At 43.6% G+C, this 22,775-nt stretch overlaps 2 protein-coding genes across 2 annotated transcripts in view; both read left to right on the forward strand.

Annotated features, from left to right (window-relative positions):
- Positions 1–22,775, forward strand: part of LOC143422656 (uncharacterized) — a 431,772-nt gene that overhangs the window by 123,532 nt on the left and 285,465 nt on the right. The gene's annotated exons all lie outside the window — the stretch shown is intronic.
- On the forward strand, positions 826–5,389 carry LOC143422876 (very long chain fatty acid elongase 7). The gene is made up of 7 exons (XM_076893843.1): positions 826–1,088; positions 1,481–1,529; positions 1,617–1,807; positions 1,894–1,974; positions 2,044–2,206; positions 2,679–2,818; positions 5,159–5,389. Exons 1-7 carry the CDS (start codon positions 1,023–1,025, stop codon positions 5,321–5,323), a joined length of 855 nt encoding a protein of 284 aa, XP_076749958.1. The 5' UTR covers positions 826–1,022; the 3' UTR covers positions 5,324–5,389.

The following is a 22,775-nucleotide window of genomic DNA, read 5'->3' on the forward strand; positions in this document are numbered from 1 at the left end:
TGTAACATCATCAAGTGTCGTAAGTTTTTGTTTTAACTACATTTCCATCGTTCGCATTTGCAGTCTAACGGCTGTAAACCGCGTTAATGAAATGCTTAATATTTAATTATCGATATCGTCGAATATCGTGTCGGGCGATTCTGACAAACAATGCGGACCGCCCGTATGCATAATTAATTATAAAAACATGGTTGCACACCGATCGTGATAATCGAGGGAAATTTTCGATTGTCAACGATCATGAGATTGGGCGCATCGTAACGATCTATAAATTACAAAATTGAACGAACTCGCGTTAACATAATACGACCGCGTTAAAAGCCTGGTAAACATGTCAATGTTCCTCGACCATTCTCTGTCTCGTTATTTTGTTTCGAACGGGCCACGTGAAATAATGGATGTAAATTTCTCTAATACCGTTTAAGCTTCAAAAACGATATTTTGCTCTCCTTCCAAGAGCAGCAGAGAATTTTATAAAAGGTACAATGATGGATTTTCCAATAATTGGTAACAAATATTTCAACACCACAAACTTTACATACTTTCGCCAATTTAATGTTTTACGATTTCAGTTTCGCAATTTTTCAACTACAATGACAAATTTAATAAAAGATTCGATCATTAAATACATATAACACTTGACCCAGAATATGCGAGTTCTCCAAACGTCAGAGTTAAACACTTTAATTTGGGAATATCAGCTTTTTCGATGATTCCAAATTTTCGGGACTGAACATGTTTCAATGATGAAAACTTGGAAAAACGAAACGAATGTACCATTTAGAATGAATGTGCCATTTGCAGTGGCTCGTAGCGGCACTGGTCTTGAATGTGTTTCTTTATCGTATTAAAATAGGGCGTCCGAGAAACCCTTTGCAGGGAATTGTGCTTGTGTATTACGTTCCTGTCCCCGAGCCACTGCTAGGGGTGCTTGCCCTGCGAATGAACTTAGACAGTAGGTTGCCGCCGCGAAAGACGGTGTTAACGTCGATAGTCACCATTCAAATCGTTGAGTAACCCGAATGTCAGTCGATATCTGCAAACTCGACGGCCAGGATGGGATGGTTCACCCGGTTCACGTGCCACAGGTATTTATTTTAACGTTCGAACAGCTCGTTGACGATTTAGGGATTTGTAATATAGGTCAGAGCAATTAAAACCATTCGTTATTTAAAAACACTTTTTCCAATACAATTTTATGTCCGATAAATTGGTAACGACTATTGTCAACTATTATAATTTAATGTTCACGTAGAAAATTATTAACAAGTTTCTGCTACGTATGAAGAACGTTATGTTTGTAAATTCAATTACAATCTGACATCGTAGAGAACGCGTCGAAGGATTAGGTTCGAGTAAATTGACAGTGAGTTTTGTGGAATTCTGCTACTGGTTGTGACGAGTGGAATTGCAATTGAGTGTGCAGTGCATTATATTTTCAGATTTTCATTTCTTCATCTGTAATTTTTACTGTTCGCAGAATGTGGGGTTCTTGGAAACGTATCGTTACATCATGGAAGACGCAGCAGGTCACACATACCTATCATATATATATATATATATATAGTACTTTATATAATAGTAACATAAAATAACATTGAACGACCCTCTTTCAGATTCGAGAGTGGCGGATTGGCCATTAATGGCCAGTCCATTTCCACTGCTAGGAATTGTATCCATTTATCTGGCCTTCGTTCTTCGTCTTGGTCCGCTCTACATGAAGAATCGAAAGCCGTATCATCTAAACAAGGTTATGATCTGTTACAACATCTTCATGGCAACTGCCAGCGCGTCTGTATTTTACGGGGTGAGTTGATTAAATTGACTTTATATTCTTTGAGAATTGCTTAACGCGGTCGCATCTCTAACTAATCGATCTACAAATTTGTTCAGTTGCTCACGTCAGGCTATACCACAAAATTTTCACTCGGCTGCGAGGCTCACACGGTCTCGAACGATCCTGAGTCTTATCGCGTAAGTATTAACGGTATCTAGGGTACAGAGATTCCGATATTACCAGAGCTGCTTGCGCGTTCTCAATAGATGGCTCGATGGATGTGGAGGCTTTTAATGTTAAAAATCGTGGAGCTGGGCGACACCGTTATATTCATACTGAGGAAGAAATACAGCCAAGCCTCTTTCCTTCACATCTATCATCACACCTCGACTGTTCTTCTCTCATGGATAGCGTGTAAATTTGTTCCAGGTAAACCTTTCGATATTCCCACTTTCTTCTTGCCTCGATATCATCTGATATCGTTAATTTTTTTATTTACATCAACAGTTTGACAAACGAACACCGAAATACACGAATATCAGTGACGACTTTCGAAACTCGACGCACGAACGATATAAAACGAAAATTAATTATCGTAAATATCGCACGTTCCCCCGTAGCTAACGCGAATCGCTGGTACGTACCAGTATGCGAAATCTAAAAACGCTGGCGCGGATTTAAAACAAACTAGTTTCGCGGTGTATCGAATCGCCCCGGTGGCGGCTCTCTGCGAAACGAACGCGGTATCAAATACGCGGCGCCGCGTCACGGAGGGTAGGGGGTTGAAAATAAAATTCGCCAGCCGAAATCCGCGATCGTGTAACGCGATTCGTTCCGGCTGGTGAACTATTCGTGCGATTACCATGCGAAACGTATCGAACGGCCGTATTGTTATTTACAGGCGGCATGTGGACGTTCCCGATTATGCCGAACTGCATCGTGCACGTGATTATGTACACCTATTATCTGCTCGCCTGCTTGGGGCCAGAAGTGCAAAAGAGGATCGCGCCTTGGAAACAATACATAACGGGGTTACAAATGGTACGTATACATTTTCTACGCGACACCTGTATCGGCTGCGTACAGCTTTGCATACACGCACCGTGGAATCCGTGTATCGTTCGCGGGGGTTGAACGGGGGTCGCGCACCGTGAATTGCCGTACTGGGAGCGTTATTCGCTCATTTCACCGTGCACCCTCGCTCGTATCGCGTAATCGTAAAATTACAATCCCTGTCCTGCCGCGGATTTTTCCAACACGAAATTGCTATTGACGGCCGTGCCCGTCGCGTCGCTTACAGCGTCTGGCTAAGTAAATTAATCTATATAAGCGAATAACGCAGCGGAAAATATCGCGGCCGATTCACGAACGAACGTTCGCAAAACTGTTTGCGAAAGTAGGCGAGCGAATGACGCGGATGGCGTGCCGGGGTAACGCTGCGCGAATGGTTTGGTTCACGCAAACACACGTGCAATTACTGTGTGCATACGCATCCGGATGGAATGGAGTATTTAGCATCGAAATAGCAGTAAAAAGTGTCGAGGGTAAACGTTAAGTGTTGTTATTTGTTTTATGTATTTCGAGTGTTTTTTAGTACCTTTGTATATCGGTTGAATCGCCGATCTATGCGAAATGAGCGATATATCAAGGTCCTAGAGTACACTATCTATTTTCATGAACGATGTATGCTCTTTAGGATAATGTAACACTTGGCTTATGGACTCGTACCATCAGTGAAGAATGTTGCTTTCTTTTAAAAACGAAGCAATTGGGTAATTAGAGTCCTGATAGAATGTGTAATGACATTCTCAATTGGCTGTGCATATCTTTATGTGTCTGGAAAGCTTTTTTACTTTTGACACGAATATTGTCAGCGTTATAACATTGGCAGTTCATATGTTTGTATTAATTTATCTCGTGCTACCGGTTGTACTCTAAAGGCTGTTTCCATCGCAGCGGTAACGACTATTATTCATGCCGACGCAACAAAGTTGCAATCGCTTTCAATGGAATATTTATATTGGAAACGAAACAGTTGTTCAGAAATGTATAACGTAATTTTAAACAAGAAAATTGACCAACCCCGGCACCGGTAAAATATTCAATACGTTCTAGGTGAACCGCGTGTTACGGTTACAATGAAATTATTCTTTATGCTTTCACCGGCGTGCCAAGAATCCTAGATGAAACGCACACAACCGTAAAACATAACTGTCAAAAAGGCGTATAGCAGCTACGTTTTTCGAGGATAACGAAGCACCGAAAATAAATCACGTTCCCGCGAAAGTTTCTTTTTTTTCTGTTTTGTTCTATCCAGAACTCAGAACGTCGCGTTGACCCGTGATTTGTTTAATGGAAGCAATTTCGCGTTGTAAATCTAACGTTTCATATCGAAGTGTTGCCTGGATTCTTAATTAAAACGATAGGTGATTCTCTGCGAAAAAGGAGGATGTTTCAGATATTCAATTTGTTGCAGTACAATTAATATTGTATCGAGATAACTTTTAATAATTAGAAAGCAAGTGCAATAAGAGCACTAATGATCGAGCATGTTAATATCCTGTATTGTACACCAGCACGTCTCATGCTATGTGATTGGACCATTGAAAATTTCATACGAATCGTTAATCGAACCAGGGACCACGGAAAATGAATAAAAGCTGGTCGAATCTCGTCTGAGCACTTTGGGAAACAATCAAACGCGGTTACGCCCTCGACCCTTGCATCTTAACGTTAAGAGGGTGCAATATCTTTCCGTCGATGACTATCGAAACACCTACATCCATGCGAGGCGATTCACTTATCATCAAATGTTGAGTCCAAATTGTTGTGCATTATTATTAGTATAAATATTTAAGTAAAATACGACTGATACGTATTTGCACATGTTCTGTCGTAGATTTCAGTTGAAACATGTTTTTTCTAGTAACGGTGGTTAATTGCGTGTACAAATTAAAATGGGATATTTCGAGCACACGTTGCCTCTCGCGTTCATATTGGCTTGCACTCGGCATACCTAACCCGATAACTAGATTTTCACCGCGGATGTTGAATAGGTGGTAAATGCTGGACGCGGAATTACACGTGCGCCGATTTTATTCGCGTTTCGAGTCGCGGCTGGAAACAAGGAGAAAGAGGCGTTGATCCGGTTTTTAATTAAATAACCCGTCGACGAGCAACTTTTATTTCACCGTCAGATATGCGGCTGATGATTTCATCGGATTACATGCTCGTTTAATTTCGCGTTAAACGCGCAGTGTTTAATATCGACCGATCGTTCCTCGTGATTTCTTCAATTTTTTACACAATTACTGCGGTGATTGAGTTGAGTCGTTAAGAAATTTGTGCTGCATGAAAAGCTGTTTTCTTATATGATTTCAGATTCAATTCATCATCATGATTTGCCACACGTGTCAAACTTTGTTGCCTTCTTGCGAGCCGAACCGGAAGCCAGTGGCTTACATGTACATGTCTCAGATCCTTATTATGTTCTACTTGTTCTGCGATTATTATAAGAAGTCGTATCATAAAAGAAAGACGGAGTAAGAGTTCAACGAGTCGCTAAGAACGAGGTAAATAAAGATCGTTTAGCTAATTAGAATTAGGTTGCGATCCATCAAATGTTTATTTTTTTAATATTTCGAGTACTAAGTTATCTCTGAAGATTTACTTTCGATCGCGATATCGTATTACACGTACAACCGATCTATCACAATTTATACACATCTATGTTCCTAATCGATGCGTTACAAAGATATTCAGTTTCCATTCAGAATCACTTGACCAATTATACGCAGGTACAATTTTATTGAAATACCCTTAATCAACGGAAAGGGGATTTATTATTCACTCTCGTTTTACACGCTCCAATCCAATTAAGTACAGATTCACAATTATCTGGAAATAATATTCCCACTAGCGTGTCAGTAATAAATTTCCTCGAAATGTGCCGATTATTGTTCTACATCTACGCGTGCACGCGCGTGCATCGATCGCCGCGTAACTTTTACAGTTATTTCATTACCGGCCAATGGTGTCAACCGGTTACGCTGTTTTAATTTCATACATCATCGTAACCGTCCGATGTAAATTAACCGCCGCGGTTGATTCGTATGCAAACACCATCGCGTAACGATCGTTCCATTTGAATAATCGCTTCGAATGGTTGACAGGTGATTACGCGGGAGAATAGCTGACACGCCGCGTAAAAGTTGCCTGAAAAGATCGTAGACACCAGCTGTCGCGTGGCCCGTTCGCCGATCGTTGGATCGTTCCAGCATCCCCAAAGGCGTGTCTGCGTGCCGACGAGCTCGTGGAAAATGTCAGAATAGGAGGACGATCGCGAACGCGTCGGTGAAACGCATTAGAATAACACGCATCGAGAAGCGAGGACACGCTGCGGATGCGAGGGCGAAATTCACGCGTCCCAGTCAGCTCGCGACTGTGCTTTTAGTCCGACTCCTTTCTTTTCCCTTGTTTCTCGTTTCCCTGTTTTTTTTTTTTTTTTTTTTTTTTTTACCCATCCTCTTTTATTCTGCCCTTTCGTATCGAAACGTATCAGATTCTGTTTCGCGTAACATCGACGTAGCCGTTGGCCGCGGGGCTCGTAACACCGCCGCCATAACGGTGGCCATAGTTATTTTATTAAAATTTGGCAGACAGCGGATGGCGGTCGACGTTCGTGCGATGGTATCGCAGGGTATTCTCCCTTAATAGCCACGCTCGTTTCAAGCTTCGCTTCTCTCTCCCATATCGCGATTACCGAGGGTGCAAACGTCTTCGTTTTTATAAGTTCATTTCGTGGATAAATGTGTACAATGGTATAGTGTCGAGGTAAAGAAACCGCGAGGAAGATGCTTGTACGACGCGACGTATGCAGGTATACTTTACATTTACTGCGACAACGGCGTCAGTACTTAAGAACGCTATACTTAAGAATAGTATCCATCGAGTTTGATGTTTCAGCGTTGTTGCAACGCTATGAGCAAATTATACATGGATATAACGACCAGAAATGTTTGTAATAAAGATTAATTGCATACATGTGAATTTTCACTATTTTTCTCAACGTCGAATTTGTTAGTTTTCTTATCAGAACTTCTTTGATAATTAACAGAGAATATTTGTATCCTAATAGATACAGTTTCTAACCTTGTGCGCTCGAGCGGCGACTCTCTCTCTCACCACGATGTTTATGCTGAATTTCCTTATCTCCAGTTGATAGAAGCGAAGTATTGGTTCTGGAATAGATCCCTTAGGCTGTTTATGTCTTCGGTTGGAAAGTGACATTGTGACATAAATGGGGATTAAGATATCTTCTAAGAAGTCCTCTGCGACTGTAGTCGCATATCCAGCGTTAGTACTGCTTCGACGGTCGTAACGAGCACACGTATCGCGACATTTTGCGCCATTCGTTTGAAAGTTTTCGGGTGTGAGAAATAGAAAAATTCGGGTAATAGACAGTGAATCCGGAAGTAGCAGCGATGATCCACAAGATACTAGCAATTCAGAATATCTTGGTAAGTATTTTGTAAAATATCACACCAAACGCAACTACAGAACTCGAATTCCGATAATTATGTTCTTCAAAATGTTAATTTTTATATAAATTCATTTACACGCGAAATCGTCTCGAGTTGCAGCGCCGCCCGACCGAGAATAGTTCTCTCTCTTGACAGTCGTACGCATCCTTTCTGTACGTAGTTGCGAGCCCTCCCTCCGGGACCAGCCTGCGCCAAAGGGTGGCATTTAAAGGCAGGCGTCATTTTCCGGCCCGACCGAAATTAGCGTAGGGAATCAGCGCCTCTGTGGCTTAAAGTCGACACGCATGGTTGCACGCCGATAAGAGTTTATTTAACTTGTAGTTTCGACCTGCCACCCTTCTGCTCAGTGTTTTCTGTCAGAATATGACGTAAGCTGGTTTACAGAGGACATGTTATATATATACTAATTATTTTGCAAGTAGCAATGCAATGAAATGTACAAAAGATACCACGAAAGCGAAAGTATATTCTGATATTATAAGAATTGTACTTAGAATGTATGAGAATAGGATGAAGAACGGTAGGTCATAGTCGTGTAAGTCTACAATCATCCAAAAATTTTTACCTGGAAAGACAAGAACGTAGTATATCCGCTTTATTCCAGCTCGTAACGATTCAAGGAAGAGATCGCTATTCTTCGTAGTGAATTAGTAATATTACAGAATTCCTGAGTGCGTTACTCCTGCCCGGAAGTCCAGAACGACACGGCGACACGAGTGTTCTCTGCGGGCGCATGCAATACTTACGGCTGCGAAAGAAAAAGGAGAAAACCGGATCTTTCCGTTTGTACGAAATGTACGACCACCCTTGCTGTTCGTCTCGTTCGTGAATTCATTTTTTACGCTCCGCGAAGTTTGCTCGCGTCCTACGGTACGAAGTTCAGCGATTTGCAAATTTCTAGCAACGAGAGGTGCCTCCTTTTTTCAATAATTGGCGAGCTTTACAGCGTCACTCTCTTTAATCGATCTGTATTTTAATTTAAATTAACCCTCAATTGAAGTAATTCGTAGCAGTCGCGTCCCGCTTTACAGGTTTCATCGGCCAGGAACTGACGCGATGTTTTCGTGTCCCAGTTTCAGAAAAGTATCATTTTTATGATACTTTGGACACAAAATTTGTTCGGTCCTGGTTTTCCACAAAAATAAATCGGACAGAAACTTTGTTGTTTCCGCGTAACCGGCCTTTTGATCATTACGGTGTTTTTTCATTTGGGTAAAGCTCTCGAAGTTGCAAGCTTTATGCCTGTTGGCTGCTTACCTGGTACTACTCTCGCGCCGTAATCAAGGGGAGAGGGTGAATAATGAAAGTTTTTCGTTTCAAATGGAGAAAATCCGGACTAGGGAATTCGTTTTCATAAACTGAAAAATGGGAGTTGAATGAGAGAAATATGTATATTACACGGTCCTGGGAAAAAGCGTAGAGTATTCTCTAAGGGTGGCTATATTTTCAACGTGATAGTGTTTCTGTTATTTAGAGAAATATAAATGTTCGATAGGATATTTCGTTACAATTTAGATAACGTATAAATTACGCGTAACGATTAGAAAACGTTTAATCATTTGATAAATAATCTGATAATAAGTTAGACAGTAAGGACATTACGAACGATGGAACATGGGTGCGAGCAGTTTCGCGAGAAGAGATTCGTAAATCTGGAAGCTGTAAGTCACGCCCGAGGAACTTTTTCGTTGAAAAGATGAAAACTTTTTCAAGAACGGCACAATAAAGCAGCTTGATAAATGGCAGAACGTTGTTCAAGAAAACTTGTGTAACACTTGTCTCTAAATTTCTTTAAAAGATACGAGAGAACATTTTGGCCAGGCCAAGGGGTAAAGTTAATCGCCCTAACGTAGAACGGGGGCCTAATATGAAACACGAATATCGAAGAAACGTGACATGACTTCTGTTCGAAGTCACCTAAATGACTTAGAGAGCTTCGAAAAAATGGTAAGGGCTTAGACGAATCTCGTTAGTCCTTTATCTGTGGTTATGCACGAATCGCAACGTAATGAAGTTGGCCGTCGCGCAATTGCATCGCGCAGCCCGGATACGGCGCAGTTTTTTATCGGTCGAAAGTTTTAATTCTCTTCCGGGACACCTTATGGCCGCGACGCGCGTGGCCGTGATTCTTCCGTAACGCGGCCAATATCACGAAATTTATAAGACTGAGAGCCGCGCCCATATTGCCAGGGTGCGCCGTGCAACGTAACTGCTTGGTTAAATACCGGCCAAAACGCATACACACACACACACACACGTTTGATAAATACAACGGGACAGAGCGCGGCCAAGTTCCTGCCTTTTGGCACGATACGACGATTCGAAAGCTCGTTCGAATCGCCCGCCCGTAATCGTCCATCTCCAACCCCCTACTGGACCGCCATTTGCAGCCCTCGGTAATTGTGCGTCTCATGAAACAATTTTTTGTTATCAGTTAATGTGCACGGCGATTTGCCACCTACGGGGGTAACGTTCGAAGTATCTCCTTCAGAGTTATGGTTATAAAAATGCAAATATTTTGACGATCATATTTATGGCTTTTAAAAGAGGACATCGATGTTCCTCTGATTGACTCACAAAATGAAAATTGAATGTGAAATTTATTCCCATCTACTCCGATAAACTCGTCTGTTGTCTCCGTTTATTTTAAATAATGAATTAATCCGTTCGTAAATTTGCATTAATTTCTTTCCACGTGCGATCATACGTATTTAATTAAATATACCAGTTTAATCGTCCAACCACGTCACGTAGCATTGGTATTTAATAAAGAATCGTCGAACGGTTTGTTTATAAATCTCTGTTCGTAATCTCTGCAAGGGGGTGGTGATACACACCAGGAAGACACTGTAGATTTTCGATTACTGTAAAGGAAAAGTAACGGTGAAGATAGTGATATTTACGATTAATATAAAATCGTGTGGTGCCGCGATGCGGTCTGGGCAGAAGCATGCTTGGTGATAGCATGCTGGAATTTAATAACCACCGGGCACGGACTTGGACCCGTTTAGAATTTAATACTAATTTAAAAGAGATTAGTTCCGTATCCGGCACTAGACAAGGATCACTACCCTCTCAGCTGCGCTTCCCCTCCGTCCCCTTCGTCCCGAGGCCAATTTCAGGGGTAGCTACCGGGCACAGAAGCCGTGTTCCCATGGGGGAAGCGGCTTAATTAATTGAGCTTAATTTAAATTAAATTTAATTTCCCCTCTGCCCTCCTCTGCCTTCTCTCTGTCCATAGGCGTACGTGTCTTTTCTTGTCTTTGAAAACCTTTCGGATGAAAAGGGGTAGTTTCGATTCCGAAATTTTTCCTTTTTGAAAAGCAATCTTTTTAAGATTGAACATCGAAGAAATCGTTTAGAAATCAATTAGCAAATTTTCTGTTTGACTGTCTAGAATGATTCGAGATGTACTCTCCGTCTATTCAACGCTAACAAATTGTTTTCGACAAACGATTCCCCGCCCCGAAGACATACGATACGCTCCAACCCACGTTTTATATTTTCAACAGCCACGTGGAGGGCGAAGTTTGAAGCGCATCTAACATCGAATGATTTACTTGGGATGTAAATCATCCCCTCGCAAGACGCGCCGCGAGGTGGTCTACCGCGTTCCTGCGCGAATTTCGAGAAACGATTCGTACCCCGTGCGTTCATCTTACCCCGTTGGATATCGGAAACCCTCTCGAAAGAAATTTCCTCCTTTTTTTCACCCCTGCCTCCATGCAGCTTCCATCCGGATTCGCCCTTTTTCCACGCGGGGGAATTCATCTCGCGGGAAACTTTCAGTTTTGTTCTTCCCTCCCCCGCGCGGAGGATCGATTCGAAGGAGAACTTTGAATATTTACAGGTAGGGCGCGCACCGAGGTTCTCCAGGGCGTCGTTTAAAATTTATTAGCGAATATCGATGAAATTCCAGCACGATTTGAGGGGAAGAGAAAGGGAGAGCCAGGTCGGACGGGCGGCCAGAAAAATCTCGATCCAGAGTGCGTTTCGCGATGGAGGGAGTGCAGAAGTGGAAGTTTATTGAATCTTGAAATTCGCTCGGAAGATCGCGAGGAAATCGTCACGATTTTACTCGCAGCTGTTGGAAAATTGAAGTGCTCGAAGCATTGGTTTGTAATCGACCCGGTGGTTTTGTAAACCAGACTAGTTTTCAGCGTATCGCTTCTCAAGATGAGGAATGAAAATACTAAAAATTCTGAAATACAATCATTGAAACGAAATAAGTAGCATTTCGATTTCCAACTCTTCCGATGCACGCTTTTCCCTACATTCGCGAATTCTGTATTCAACGAGAAATTCAAACGAAGAAAATCGAGTCAAGAATCTGGGTGCACCGTTCGAGGAGTGGAAAATTCGAGGTTAAATTTCCTGGAACACAAAGGAGGAAGGATTCTTTCGTTTCTTATGCAGATTGTGTACAATTTATACGGAACGCATTAATTCTTTCATGCGCCGGCGTGGCCGTTTCTTCCGTTGGCCTGGGTTTAGTAACAGCCGCATTGTCCTCTTAATATGCGACGGAATAAAACATCGTTCGGTTAGGCGAACTTCCCTGGATTTTTTCCCGCCGACGACTTTTACACATAGGGCCCTGAATATTCATCAGCGAGCTACGATGAGAAAGTTCAATCTGCAAGAAATGGACGACCGACTTCGTTAGGGTGTCCCCTCTTCCGGTTGAAAGTTCCGGTCCCGACTGGAGCCACGGATAAACTTTGATAAGGTAATATGGTTACTGGTACCTCTGACAAACGAATAGCTTTCCACTTTGCTCGGGGAACGGGACCGATATCGCTTCGGTCTAAATGAATCCGGATATGGAATTAGGAAAATCGTGCGTAACTTTCCTTTGTTCGAATCTCGTCGTGAAGTGCGGGTTTAAAGATGATTCCACGGAAGTGGGACAGATTCTTATCTGTCAACTTGTCCATTCCCGTGGAATATTGTACGGTTGTTATTTAATCGCTGGCGGAATTAAACGACAGGCAATTAGTCGTTGGAAGTTAAAGGTGAAAAGCAGTGCGAGAATGGGAAGAAAAATTGGAGGGAGATAGAGAAACGAATGGCGGTTCTGCGAAAGGAAAAGAAGGAGCTCTGGCTTTATTCGCGGCGGGGCTCGATGTTTGCAACTGGCGCATTATTTCCTCGAAATGGGAAAAGGGGTGGAAGGAAGTGTCGCTGATAGGGTAGCTAATGAGGGAGAGCCAGGATAATGTCGTTATAATAAGTAGCTGCGCCGGAGATGGGGTGGTAGTGTTTTATAGCTCGAATGGTCCACGCTCCTAAGAAGTTTAAATGTCCTCGCAGACGTTAAGTGACTCGGAGTGGAAGTCAGATAGCGCTTTATTGCTATCAGTTATCCGTGTTCCACGAACCAGCAACGTTTTCCTTTGCCGCTAGACCGCAGCTACTTACTTCCCGTTGCACATGCTGCGAACTCCTTCCTCCTTTACCTTCATCGTAACCAAGAGCAAGCTTTTCAAATGTCACGGTCGATGAGACGAATATTACAATTGTTTTCTGATTTTTATTCAAGTGGGTTGATTTATAGTGTGAATATTTCTTAATATTTGTAGGATAATATCGAATTTGTACTTTTTATTTTGTCAGATACTAGCGTCTCTTAATTCATTAGACACTATTTAATGAATTAGTTAATTAATGCTTTAATAGTCTTTTCTTCATTCCTCTAGAAAAATAATCCCGCTAATAAAATCCGAGTAATAATGGCAGCAATGACTAGAGTGCGAAAAAATGGCTCGGAGTCGTTGCGAACGGAAATTCTTCGAATGAATATGCATGCGTCACGTATGTGCGGAAATATTGTCGAGACTGGTATCTTTCTCGTTGAATTCTAACTCGATGATTTGTTCCCACGTTTTACGATGAAAAATATCCAGAGGCTATAACACTCCTCTCGTAAATTCTACACGCCCCGAAGAAGGGGAGAAATCAACCCCCGTATTTGTGCTCCCGTATACTTTTTTTGTTCATTAAGCCTGTAGATTCTCTGCAATACATTGCTTACGTGAACGCGGATATCCATCGAATTGTTCGCCGTGCAACGCGCCGAATACGCGATGTCTGACTTATGCTGGATCGCTTCTACTGCGCGTGATACTCGTTCCAACGAAACGTTGTTCGCTTCATTTCAGGTTGAACATCACTTTTTTTGTAGAAAATATACCTCGACGAATCTCAGTTTTTTAGATATTCAGCGCGATTTGAAAATATCTCCACGAAATTATTCCCTCGCTACAATTTAAACATAAAATCCATCCGATAATAACAAGAAGAGAACCAAGTACTAACTTCGATCATCCGCTACGACCACAAATACCGCGTTACGTACGTGGATAAAAATCTCAAACAAACGCGAACGGGGAAGGTTCCCTTAAAAGGTCCCGGCTGCTCCAATCGGGTTGCAGAATGCTCCGACGATTTTTCTTCCGCCGCGTGACAGCAAAAGTTGCTTTCCCACGGTCCTGAGAGCGATTGATCGTGGCACATGTGAACTCACGATCGGCTATCGCAGTGGTTCTTAACCTAGAATACGTGATGTCCTCTCAGGGGCTCTGCAAAGATTTTTAAAGGTTATCAAATCCTGCATAGGTACACAAGGAAGAAATGGTTCTGATTATACTTACGCAAACATCATCGTCCATTGTGGGACGACTACTAGAATCCATCAAACTCTGACTCTACTTGTTTTATCGACGCAAACAAGTAGCGAGCCAGTTCAATTCAATCGCTGCAACAATTTCTTACTGGACCGCTTGCTTCTCTGGAAAAGCATAAATATACTGCACGCGAAGTGTAGAAGAGGACTATTAAATTCTATGCAGAGCATAAAAATGGCGGAACGTCGGAGAGTAGATGGATGACGCGCGCAGGCACGGAAACAGGAGCGTCGCTCGGATGTGTCAAAAGGTTAAGAACCACTGATCCATCGTCAGGTCGCATTTTCTGATCGCGCTTCGCATAGAGTACGGGTAGTTCCTCCCAGGAGATCACCGTCCATGCAAACGATTGACATTTTCGACGATAATGGACCACCTCGGTCGCCTGTTTAACCCTCTTGATCAGGGAACGTTGAGTTTAACGGCAGGGGCGGCGGGTGGCGTTCCGCGTATTGTGTTCGCGGATCGCATTCCCGTGCAACGGTGAAGGAGAAATAGACTGGCTCAATTTCCCAAATGCATTCCTTCGCGACTGGTGGCTGAACCGACGGCAGTGGACCGTTCGTCTGGAATGTGGCCGTAAAAAAGAGCAAGCGCGTTCAAATGAGTAAGATAAAGCATCCCTCGACGGGGGTGAATGAATTTTTCGCGAGCAATCTCGATCGCGACGAGCGTGCGACGCACTACCAAATCGTAGAGGGTATAATTCTTGGAACTCGAAGTGACTTACGTTCTATTGGACGCGTTATTGCGCGAATTCTGAATTTATGCTTCATTAGAATTACTTTGCGATGGATGTGTAAACGGATTGCGCACTTAAATAAAACCTTAATTCTTATTTTCCACCATCAAAATCCAGTATTGTTAAGTCGCGATCCCCTCAGTCACACAAAAATTTTTGCGGTACTAAAGTTTCTCAGCAAATTATGAAATTTCACCGTTTTTATTATTTTCTGAATCATAAAATCGAATCAGGCTCTATCGCGATGGGACGAATATCATCGCGACCTATAAACCGCCATGGTTTACCTAAACAAGTAACAAACTAGCTGCCTAGAACTCGGTGACAGGTTATTTCTGGACACGCGACAGTTCGCCTTGAACGATCCAGCGCGTCGCACATAGAGCGCGTAACATAATAGAAAACGGAAGGAAGCTACGACGAGTTACAGTAACTGAAGCAAACAGGGTAGCACGGGAAGAGGGAAACGCCATCCAGCTTCTCTTCTCTCCCTTTGTCATTCCGCGGGTTGCCAGGGACAGCCGCAGAAACTTGAGAATTTATGGTCCTGCGGCCTGCGGATTTTCGTTTTCCGCCGAACAGCCCGCCGTTGGAAATTCCGCGCCCACCGACGACGCCGATGGAGACTCAATTAATATTTATGGGGATGCCTCGATCTCGTTCCCGCTGTCATTCTGCGCCGGCGGCGTTGATTAAGCTCCGCGGGGCTAAAAGGAATACCGTCGCGCGTGATCGGCTGCTCGTTCAATGATGATTTCACCACTTGGATCGTCGTATCATTCGCATTTAGGGAGGCATTTCAATTTGAATGGATTATTTGATCATTCGCCCATTGTTCATTAGATAAGTACATCTATTCTTTCGTAGAAGAATACCCAATTAACAAGAGATAGCACTTTCATTCATCTTCTTATTCACAAAAGAAGTAACGCTGGAAAGAATATGGAATCGGAAAGAGATTAAAACCTTCATCTGCGTAATAAGCTTAACGTTGCAATAATTCATTTGACGAGATACAAGAATTTTGCTTTTCACGTAATGTTTAACAAACATTTCATCGCCATTGTTCGAAGGAGCCGTTTGCGTTAATTCTTCTGCGTCCCTTTCAACTCTCATTTCCTTTGAGTCTCCCGCGTCTGAAGAAGTAGGACGTTATTCATGGTTCAAGCAACGTTCACGCTGCTTCCGTCCAGGAGCATAAGTTGATCAAGGCCGTTACTGCAGAAGAAAATTCAGGTGAAAGTTTACGCAGAGGCGGGCATAGTTTGTTCAACTACATTCTGATGAGATCCCCGTCGAGGATCCTCCAGTTCCGGTTAACCCGGTAAACTCATCCTATGCTTCTACCGTCTGCTGTCCCTCATCTTTGCACGGGCCTTCATCCTTTTATGAATTGAATCGTCTCTACGACGTAAACGAGCCGCTTACTTGCCAGCGTGCAATAAAAACCTTTGTGGAAGCGGGAAACAGAAGCCGGAGAGAAAAGAGCTTCGTTTGCTACCCTCTCCTAACCGCTTCCATTCGATGAAATTTTAATAGCCTCGCACGATATCTTTGAATTTTTAATACGCTCGCTCTGAATCGCTCTCGGGATTAGTTTCTTCGAATTAAACAGAAACGCTGCGCTTTTCACCAACGCTTACCCGAGAAACGACCAATTGTAGAACGAGTAGACTTTTAAATCTCGAAGCGGTTACAAATTCCGATAAACTTAACAAATGCAACGCGCAGCTACGATACGTTCGACTCGTTCGATTAAACTTCCCTTCCTCGATTTTCCATTGGTTACAGGTACGAAATTGCGATCTTAAATATATTTCGAAAAGGCTTTGGATTCGAAGCAAACGAACGAAACGAACACCGGGTTCCCTTCTTCGCTAACACGCGATACCGCGTGACCGCGCCTCCCTTACAATTCACCCGCAATCCTTTCGGTAACGCGTTCGAAACGAACTTTAAGGTCCCATTTTTTTTATTGTTTTTCGTTCCCTCCGCTCGCGTCCCTCCTCTTCCCTATTTGTTAAACCGTACATTCGGCGTTCCGTAATTCTGGCGGCAATTGCGCGTTGCCCGCTGCGAAATTGAGAATAAAACAACGGGACAGCGGCGCGGCGAATCCGCGAAAGACCCTTTTTCCGGTCGGAGGTCGGGGCCAGTTATAAACCTCCATGAAAACGAGGAACGAAAATTCCCCGGGCGGAAATAAAAGTAAATTAAAGTGCACGCGGCTGGTTGTTTAAAATGTAATAGCCAATTAGTGACCTTCTGGCGCTACCAACCTCGTCGATCCTAGAAACGGTCAAAGCCACCCTTTCGACCGATCCTCCTGCTCCTTGCTTTATTCTCTTCTTCGCCTCGCGCGAACGAATTGTCCTTTTCCTTCATGAATTTTAAAGCCTGTCAGAATAATTCGTACACACACGAAACTCTCGCAATTCGCTCATACATTTTAATGTTGTCTATCATTACGATCTGATCCGTTGTAAAATAAATATCGCACTCGTAATAATAGTTTGCAATAGTCAGTCAGATTTAGCGAATTCCATGCGTCTCTTGTCCTATGACAGTCCTCAGTTTCACACCCGTTTCAAGTGCATTTATATTCCATTTCCTTGGGTATCGAAAGGTTCAATAAAAGTGTTACAACAAATAAACATATAAACCATCCTGAAGAGTGTCGCGTAAACATTTTTACGATCCGTTTCGTCGCATCCGGATTTGTTCGCGGAGGCACGAGTCACGAGGCAAGGTCATAGGGGGTCGCCTCTCTGCATTCGATCCGGATACACGACATTAAATCTTTATCGTTCGCAACAAAGGTACTTTTCCCCCTTCCGCTGCATTTCCGCCGACCTCTATCTCTGCCACTTCGCCCTCTTCCCTTCCTTTTTTTTTTCTTTTATCTTTTCGTTCGCATCGCCGTCACTGTCCTCCCGTAAGAGGATCATTCTCGCGTAGTTTTTATCTCCCATTCCCGCTCCCTCCCTCGCGCTCCTTTTTAAACCAGCCAATTCGCCTCTCGAACGAGAAAACCGGCCTGGGACGAAATGCGGGAAGAGCACGGAATTATCCGGTTTCTAGCGGATAGCCAGTTATCCAGGGTACGATTACGCCCGAGTTATGCCCGGATGTCCTGCCCGACGTCGAGCCAGCCACCCCGCGTAACCCCCCTTTTTGCCTCACTCGCGAGAACGAGGAAATTGTTTCGCTCACGGCCACTCTTCGGTACGTCCAAGGACAGACGATAATCCGAAATTTCATTTTTCGTTCCTCCCCTCCTCGATCGTTATATCCGGCCCGAGTGGTATCGCTCTGCGCTTAGTCGGACGAGGCGCCCTGGCGAGTCGCGTTCCACGAACTTTTTCGAGGGATGAACGGACTGATTTTAATTCGGATAAGTGGCAGAGACGGTGTAACGGATTTCAACGCGTTACAATGTCGTTCAAGAAGGTTTTCAATTATACTTGAATGTCTCGCGCTGGGATACCGACGATTTATCCTGCACGTATTTGAGCAGTAAGTGGAACAAGTCAATGTTTGGTCGGACGGTACACGTAGAATTTATTATTTATATTCGATATTTCGGATCAGTCGTACATGAATTTCTATGTTTGTTTGAAAGGAAGCTTATGAATAGAATTTCTATTTGAAAATTGTGTGCGAAGTGTATTTGTATGTATCGATTTATGGGCGGAGGCCTGTGAACCGCTTTCCGCAATATTTGCTTTTTATTCTATATTCATTTTATAATTTTTTAGCACGCGAGAGATCTCCGTTAATGTTTGTTCTGATGGATAATGTATTAAATGGTAAATATGAAATGTTCGTTTAAACGGTTCATGGTTTTTTTAGGTATATTTCATTTGATATGTTGTTAAATCCGCATGGAATGTTTTGCGGAAAAGTAAATATTAATTCTGCTATATTTAACTTGAAATAACATTGGACGTATGCCCGTATTTGCATTGGAATAGCATAATCAATACACGTATAATTCCATTAAGTTTTAGTTATCGGCATAAGCTCACGTTTTAATAGTTTAGCACATAAAAGAGTCTCAATTACTAGCAAACTTGCCATGTCTTAAGGAACATCAATCTTATATAATTTATCAATGCTTTCGATATTTAATTACCCACCCTAATTAATGCTCTTAGTCGAGCTGTACATTATTCCAGTATGTTAATATTTCACGGCCCCGTCAAGGGGATTTTAATCTTGTTTCCAACGCGAGCCATCCAACAAGTTTCAGCATTGCTCTCGGCTTTCTTTTTTTTTCTTTTTTTTTGTAGCGCACGACCAGGAGATCGTTCGGTGATATCGTTATCGGTTCTTTTTCCGCTCTTTTTAACTTATCGTCTTCTAGCAACGCGCATTACGGAGATGCTCGAGAGGATGAATGTTCGAGTCGATGGCTCTCGATGCTGAAGTGGATGAAGGCCTGCGGTACATAAGCCTGGTCCATTAATCAGCTCGCAAACGGCATTTCGCTAGCTCAGTGCTTGCGACTCGTGGCTGTCGGTATCGGCTAGTCTACCTTTACAGAATTTATAGGGGTCTGACGAACGTTGATCTTCTTACGATAAGATACCTTGCCTCGCGAGATGTTGTCATTTTTCTATCGATCCTTCGCTGTCGATGTTGCAAAAAAAAAAAAAAATACGAATTATTACCCTCCTCCGTCCGCCTATTCATCAACTTGCATCCCTTGGATTGACTCCAGCTCCTAAACTAGAGTCCAAACTGATCATCGATAAAAATACTTCCGTTTCTTCTCTTTTAAGATTCCCAACGAGTCGTGGGCTAATTTCAAACCTCGAACGAGCACCGATCGATCGCCACCAGTACGTATTCCCCAAGAAAAGCCACGTAGAAGAATAGCCTCAGACGGTCGCGCTCGTACATCGTTCTACATAGCCGTGCATCAACGAAACTATATCGTGTCGCGTAATAAAGAACGCGGCATTATTTGCAGCGCGCGACCGTCGTCGTCGGCGGTTTCGTTCAACGCCGCTGTAAGCCCGCGATTTGTTAGTCTCCGGGCGCAATTTTGTCCCTTCGTGCCGCCCTCTTCGGGACCGCGATATGTGCGACTGTTCTCCTTTTACGGGCCGTCGACGGGACGATTTCGGTCGGGGCTTTGCACTGGTTTACGCGGTTCAAGGACCAACCGGTACCGCGCAGCGGACGCGTGGCCCAACCCCTTTCGCCGATCCCAATAACGCGGATCCCTGGAAATTGTACGAAGAAGAAGGAACTGTTTATCAGACCCGTGTAGACAGAGAGCACGCTCGCCGTCTAATCCAGCAGGGGCAACAACAGCAGCGGACAAGTTGCCATTGTTCCAACAGCTCGAAACTCGGCGAGCCCGTGGATCCACGGCTCCACGCTGTCAGCCATCGTACTTCCGTCCCGCTCTCGCAACGGGCTTTACCTGGTCCATTGTCCCCTATTCTTCGAGTGGCAGGACCAATAGACCGGGATATAGAGACGCCCGTACGTACAGCTTGACACGGCCGACCGAAACGGTACCACGGGTACACCGCGAATCCAGCTGATGTTCTTGTTTCGGGGCCGACGCCGTTGAATACCGCCACTTGGCCGTTTAATCGCGGGTCTTCATCTTCGTATTGTTCCCGTCCTAGCGGCGGATTCTTCGGGTAAACCTTTGAAATGCCGATGGAATTCGTCCTAGCTAATGGGGCTGGTACCACCGGTTATGGCAATAAGTCGCGCAATTGTACTCGCGTGGGGTCAGCCCACGAGTGGGAGGAACGAACGGCTCGTCTGGGTTTTTTACGGAAGCCGCTTCCGTTCGGTCGATAGGGTCAATGAGGAGGTTTTAAGCGAGTGGCCGCGCTCGTTTGTTGATTCTTTCATATGGGGACATTTTATGTAGGATATCACTGATGGTGTTTTAGAATTTGGAGAACTATGGTTGGGGTTGTAGCTAATATTTTTACGTTACTTACAAATATTATATGTACAATTTTTCTATAGGCAGTCAATTATAAATTGAATTCAAGGAAGAGAAATAAAAAATTCTGGAAGTAGGTAAAGTTTTCTAGATCGATTTTAACTGTAAGCTTTTGTATATTTTTCGAGTAAATGAAGAGACGCAAAGCCAATACAGCGACGAATATTCTCAGTGTGCCGCGTTGTGTTAGTCTCGAACACTTTCCCCGCGTGTTCAAAGTAAAAGTGACAAGTTGACGTATTATCTAAAGGTTTTAGCGTTCGGGTAACGAGCAGCCGAAGTTTACTATAGAGAGCTAATGAGAAACGTCAAGGAAACGGAAAGCTTTGCAAATGACGCGCTCACTTTGCCCTTAGCGTCGACAAATCGAAGCAAGTTTTGGTAATCGCCGCACCCGTCGCTGTGAAAATCCTGGCTTTCGCCGCCGGTACGCGGCGCTCTGCGACGAAAATCTGTGGCGTGAGAAATCCGAGGTAGCCACGTTTGCTTTGATTCAATTAATTACGACGAGAGATTTCGCGGGGACGATTGGAAAAGCTGCGCGAGATCGAGGAACTTGGGTAGCACGGGGAAAGAACTTCCGCCGCGAGAATAATTGATCTTGCTGGACGCAGAAGACGAATGACCGTCGAACTATCGGAAGATCTAAAAAACGCTGACGAAAGACCGGAATTTTTCAATGAAATTCAATTAACCCTATAGCCGAAGGATATCTTCGCGCTTTCATCTCAACTGTGTTTCGTCCGTCAATCCAAAACCTCTTGTCAATAATACTTACTTCAAGTTCGCACGAAGAAACGTTAGAAAATTTTGAGAAGTAGGCCAAGTGTATTCTCAGTCATCATTTCTTTTTTCGCTGGGAAAGGTTATGTTATTTTAAGGAAGACCGATTCTTTAATTAGCACTGCTCGAGTCTTGCGAAAAGTCACGGCAGCCTTTAATTCAAGCACGGAGACAAAGCAGCCGGTATCTATCAAGAGCGAAACTTGTCTCCGAGGAGTAATCGATTCCAAGTAGAAGCAGAAGCTTGTACGAGCCCCGAGGTCGAGATCGTGGAAAATTATTCCACGTAGCGTCTGATGGGACGAAAGACATTCCGTGCAAGATGTCGAGTCCGGGACAAGTTTTTCAATTACGAAACACACGTGCCTAGAACGTACGCGAGAGGGAGAGAGACGTGTAATTGAGGGTTGCGCAGGCTGAACGAAATGATCGATCTTTACGCGTTGGTTGGGCAACGCCGCTCATTCCGTGCCCCCAATTATATCTTTATCGGAGAGAGCCATAGCTACGCGCCACCGCGATACATCAACCCCTATGTCGGTACCTTCCAACATGAAATTTCGAAGCCGAGTTAAGATTTATGCCGGTTCAGAGACTTGAATTTGTAAAAAAGAAAAAAATGCCTCTATAGGAGAGGATAAAGTAAAATTGATAAATTACGTGTATTTGTTCAATTATAATTTGATCTCCCTTATATTGTATACACCATAATGGAACAATCTAATGGGGATGCATGTTTTCAGCGGATTAATTATTCTTGTACAAGTTATAAGATAGACAGGCCCCACGGTAGATTACGACGGTGGATGCAACAATTGCGTCATAAAATTAATTTCATTCTTCGTCACAGTGTCTCCTAAGGGCTCCTCGTCCCTTAAATCCATTGTTCACCGACTATTGTCCAAGAAATAAGCCACGCTTCATAAAAGAGTGGCCGCTCATAATTCAGGAGAATTCTTTCCGATAAATTCCTACACTTTTACCGACGAGAGTTGGTGCATGGACCCGGTTACGTGCGTTAAGCTTCCGCTCGTAAGAGGAATTTCACGCTCACGCGCCAACTCTCGTTAGTCAGAGCGTAGCGGCGAAAAACTGCGTCGAGAATCGAGCCTCTTTTCCCCTTGCATTTCGCGCATTCTCGAGTGGGCTAATTTATTATTTCTCAGTCGTTTTCCATAGACTTACCCTCCTCGATATCGAACACGTGCACCGACAGAAATCTCCTCGTCCGCGTCGAATCGAGGGGTTGGTAAACGGATCCGAAGGA

This window comes from Xylocopa sonorina, chromosome 4 (genome assembly GCF_050948175.1).
Source record: "Xylocopa sonorina isolate GNS202 chromosome 4, iyXylSono1_principal, whole genome shotgun sequence".
NCBI lineage: Eukaryota > Metazoa > Arthropoda > Insecta > Hymenoptera > Apidae > Xylocopa > Xylocopa sonorina.

Excerpts from the sequence above, each read along its gene's own strand:
- LOC143422876 (XM_076893843.1), top strand. The coding sequence starts at position 1,023 with ATGTCAGTCGATATCTGCAAACTCGACGGCCAGGATGGGATGGTTCAC. Across the intron at positions 1,089-1,480 it reads ACCCGGTTCACGTGCCACAG|AATGTGGGGTTCTTGGAAAC; the intron begins GTATTTATTTTA and ends TACTGTTCGCAG. Across the intron at positions 1,808-1,893 it reads GCGCGTCTGTATTTTACGGG|TTGCTCACGTCAGGCTATAC; the intron begins GTGAGTTGATTA and ends AAATTTGTTCAG.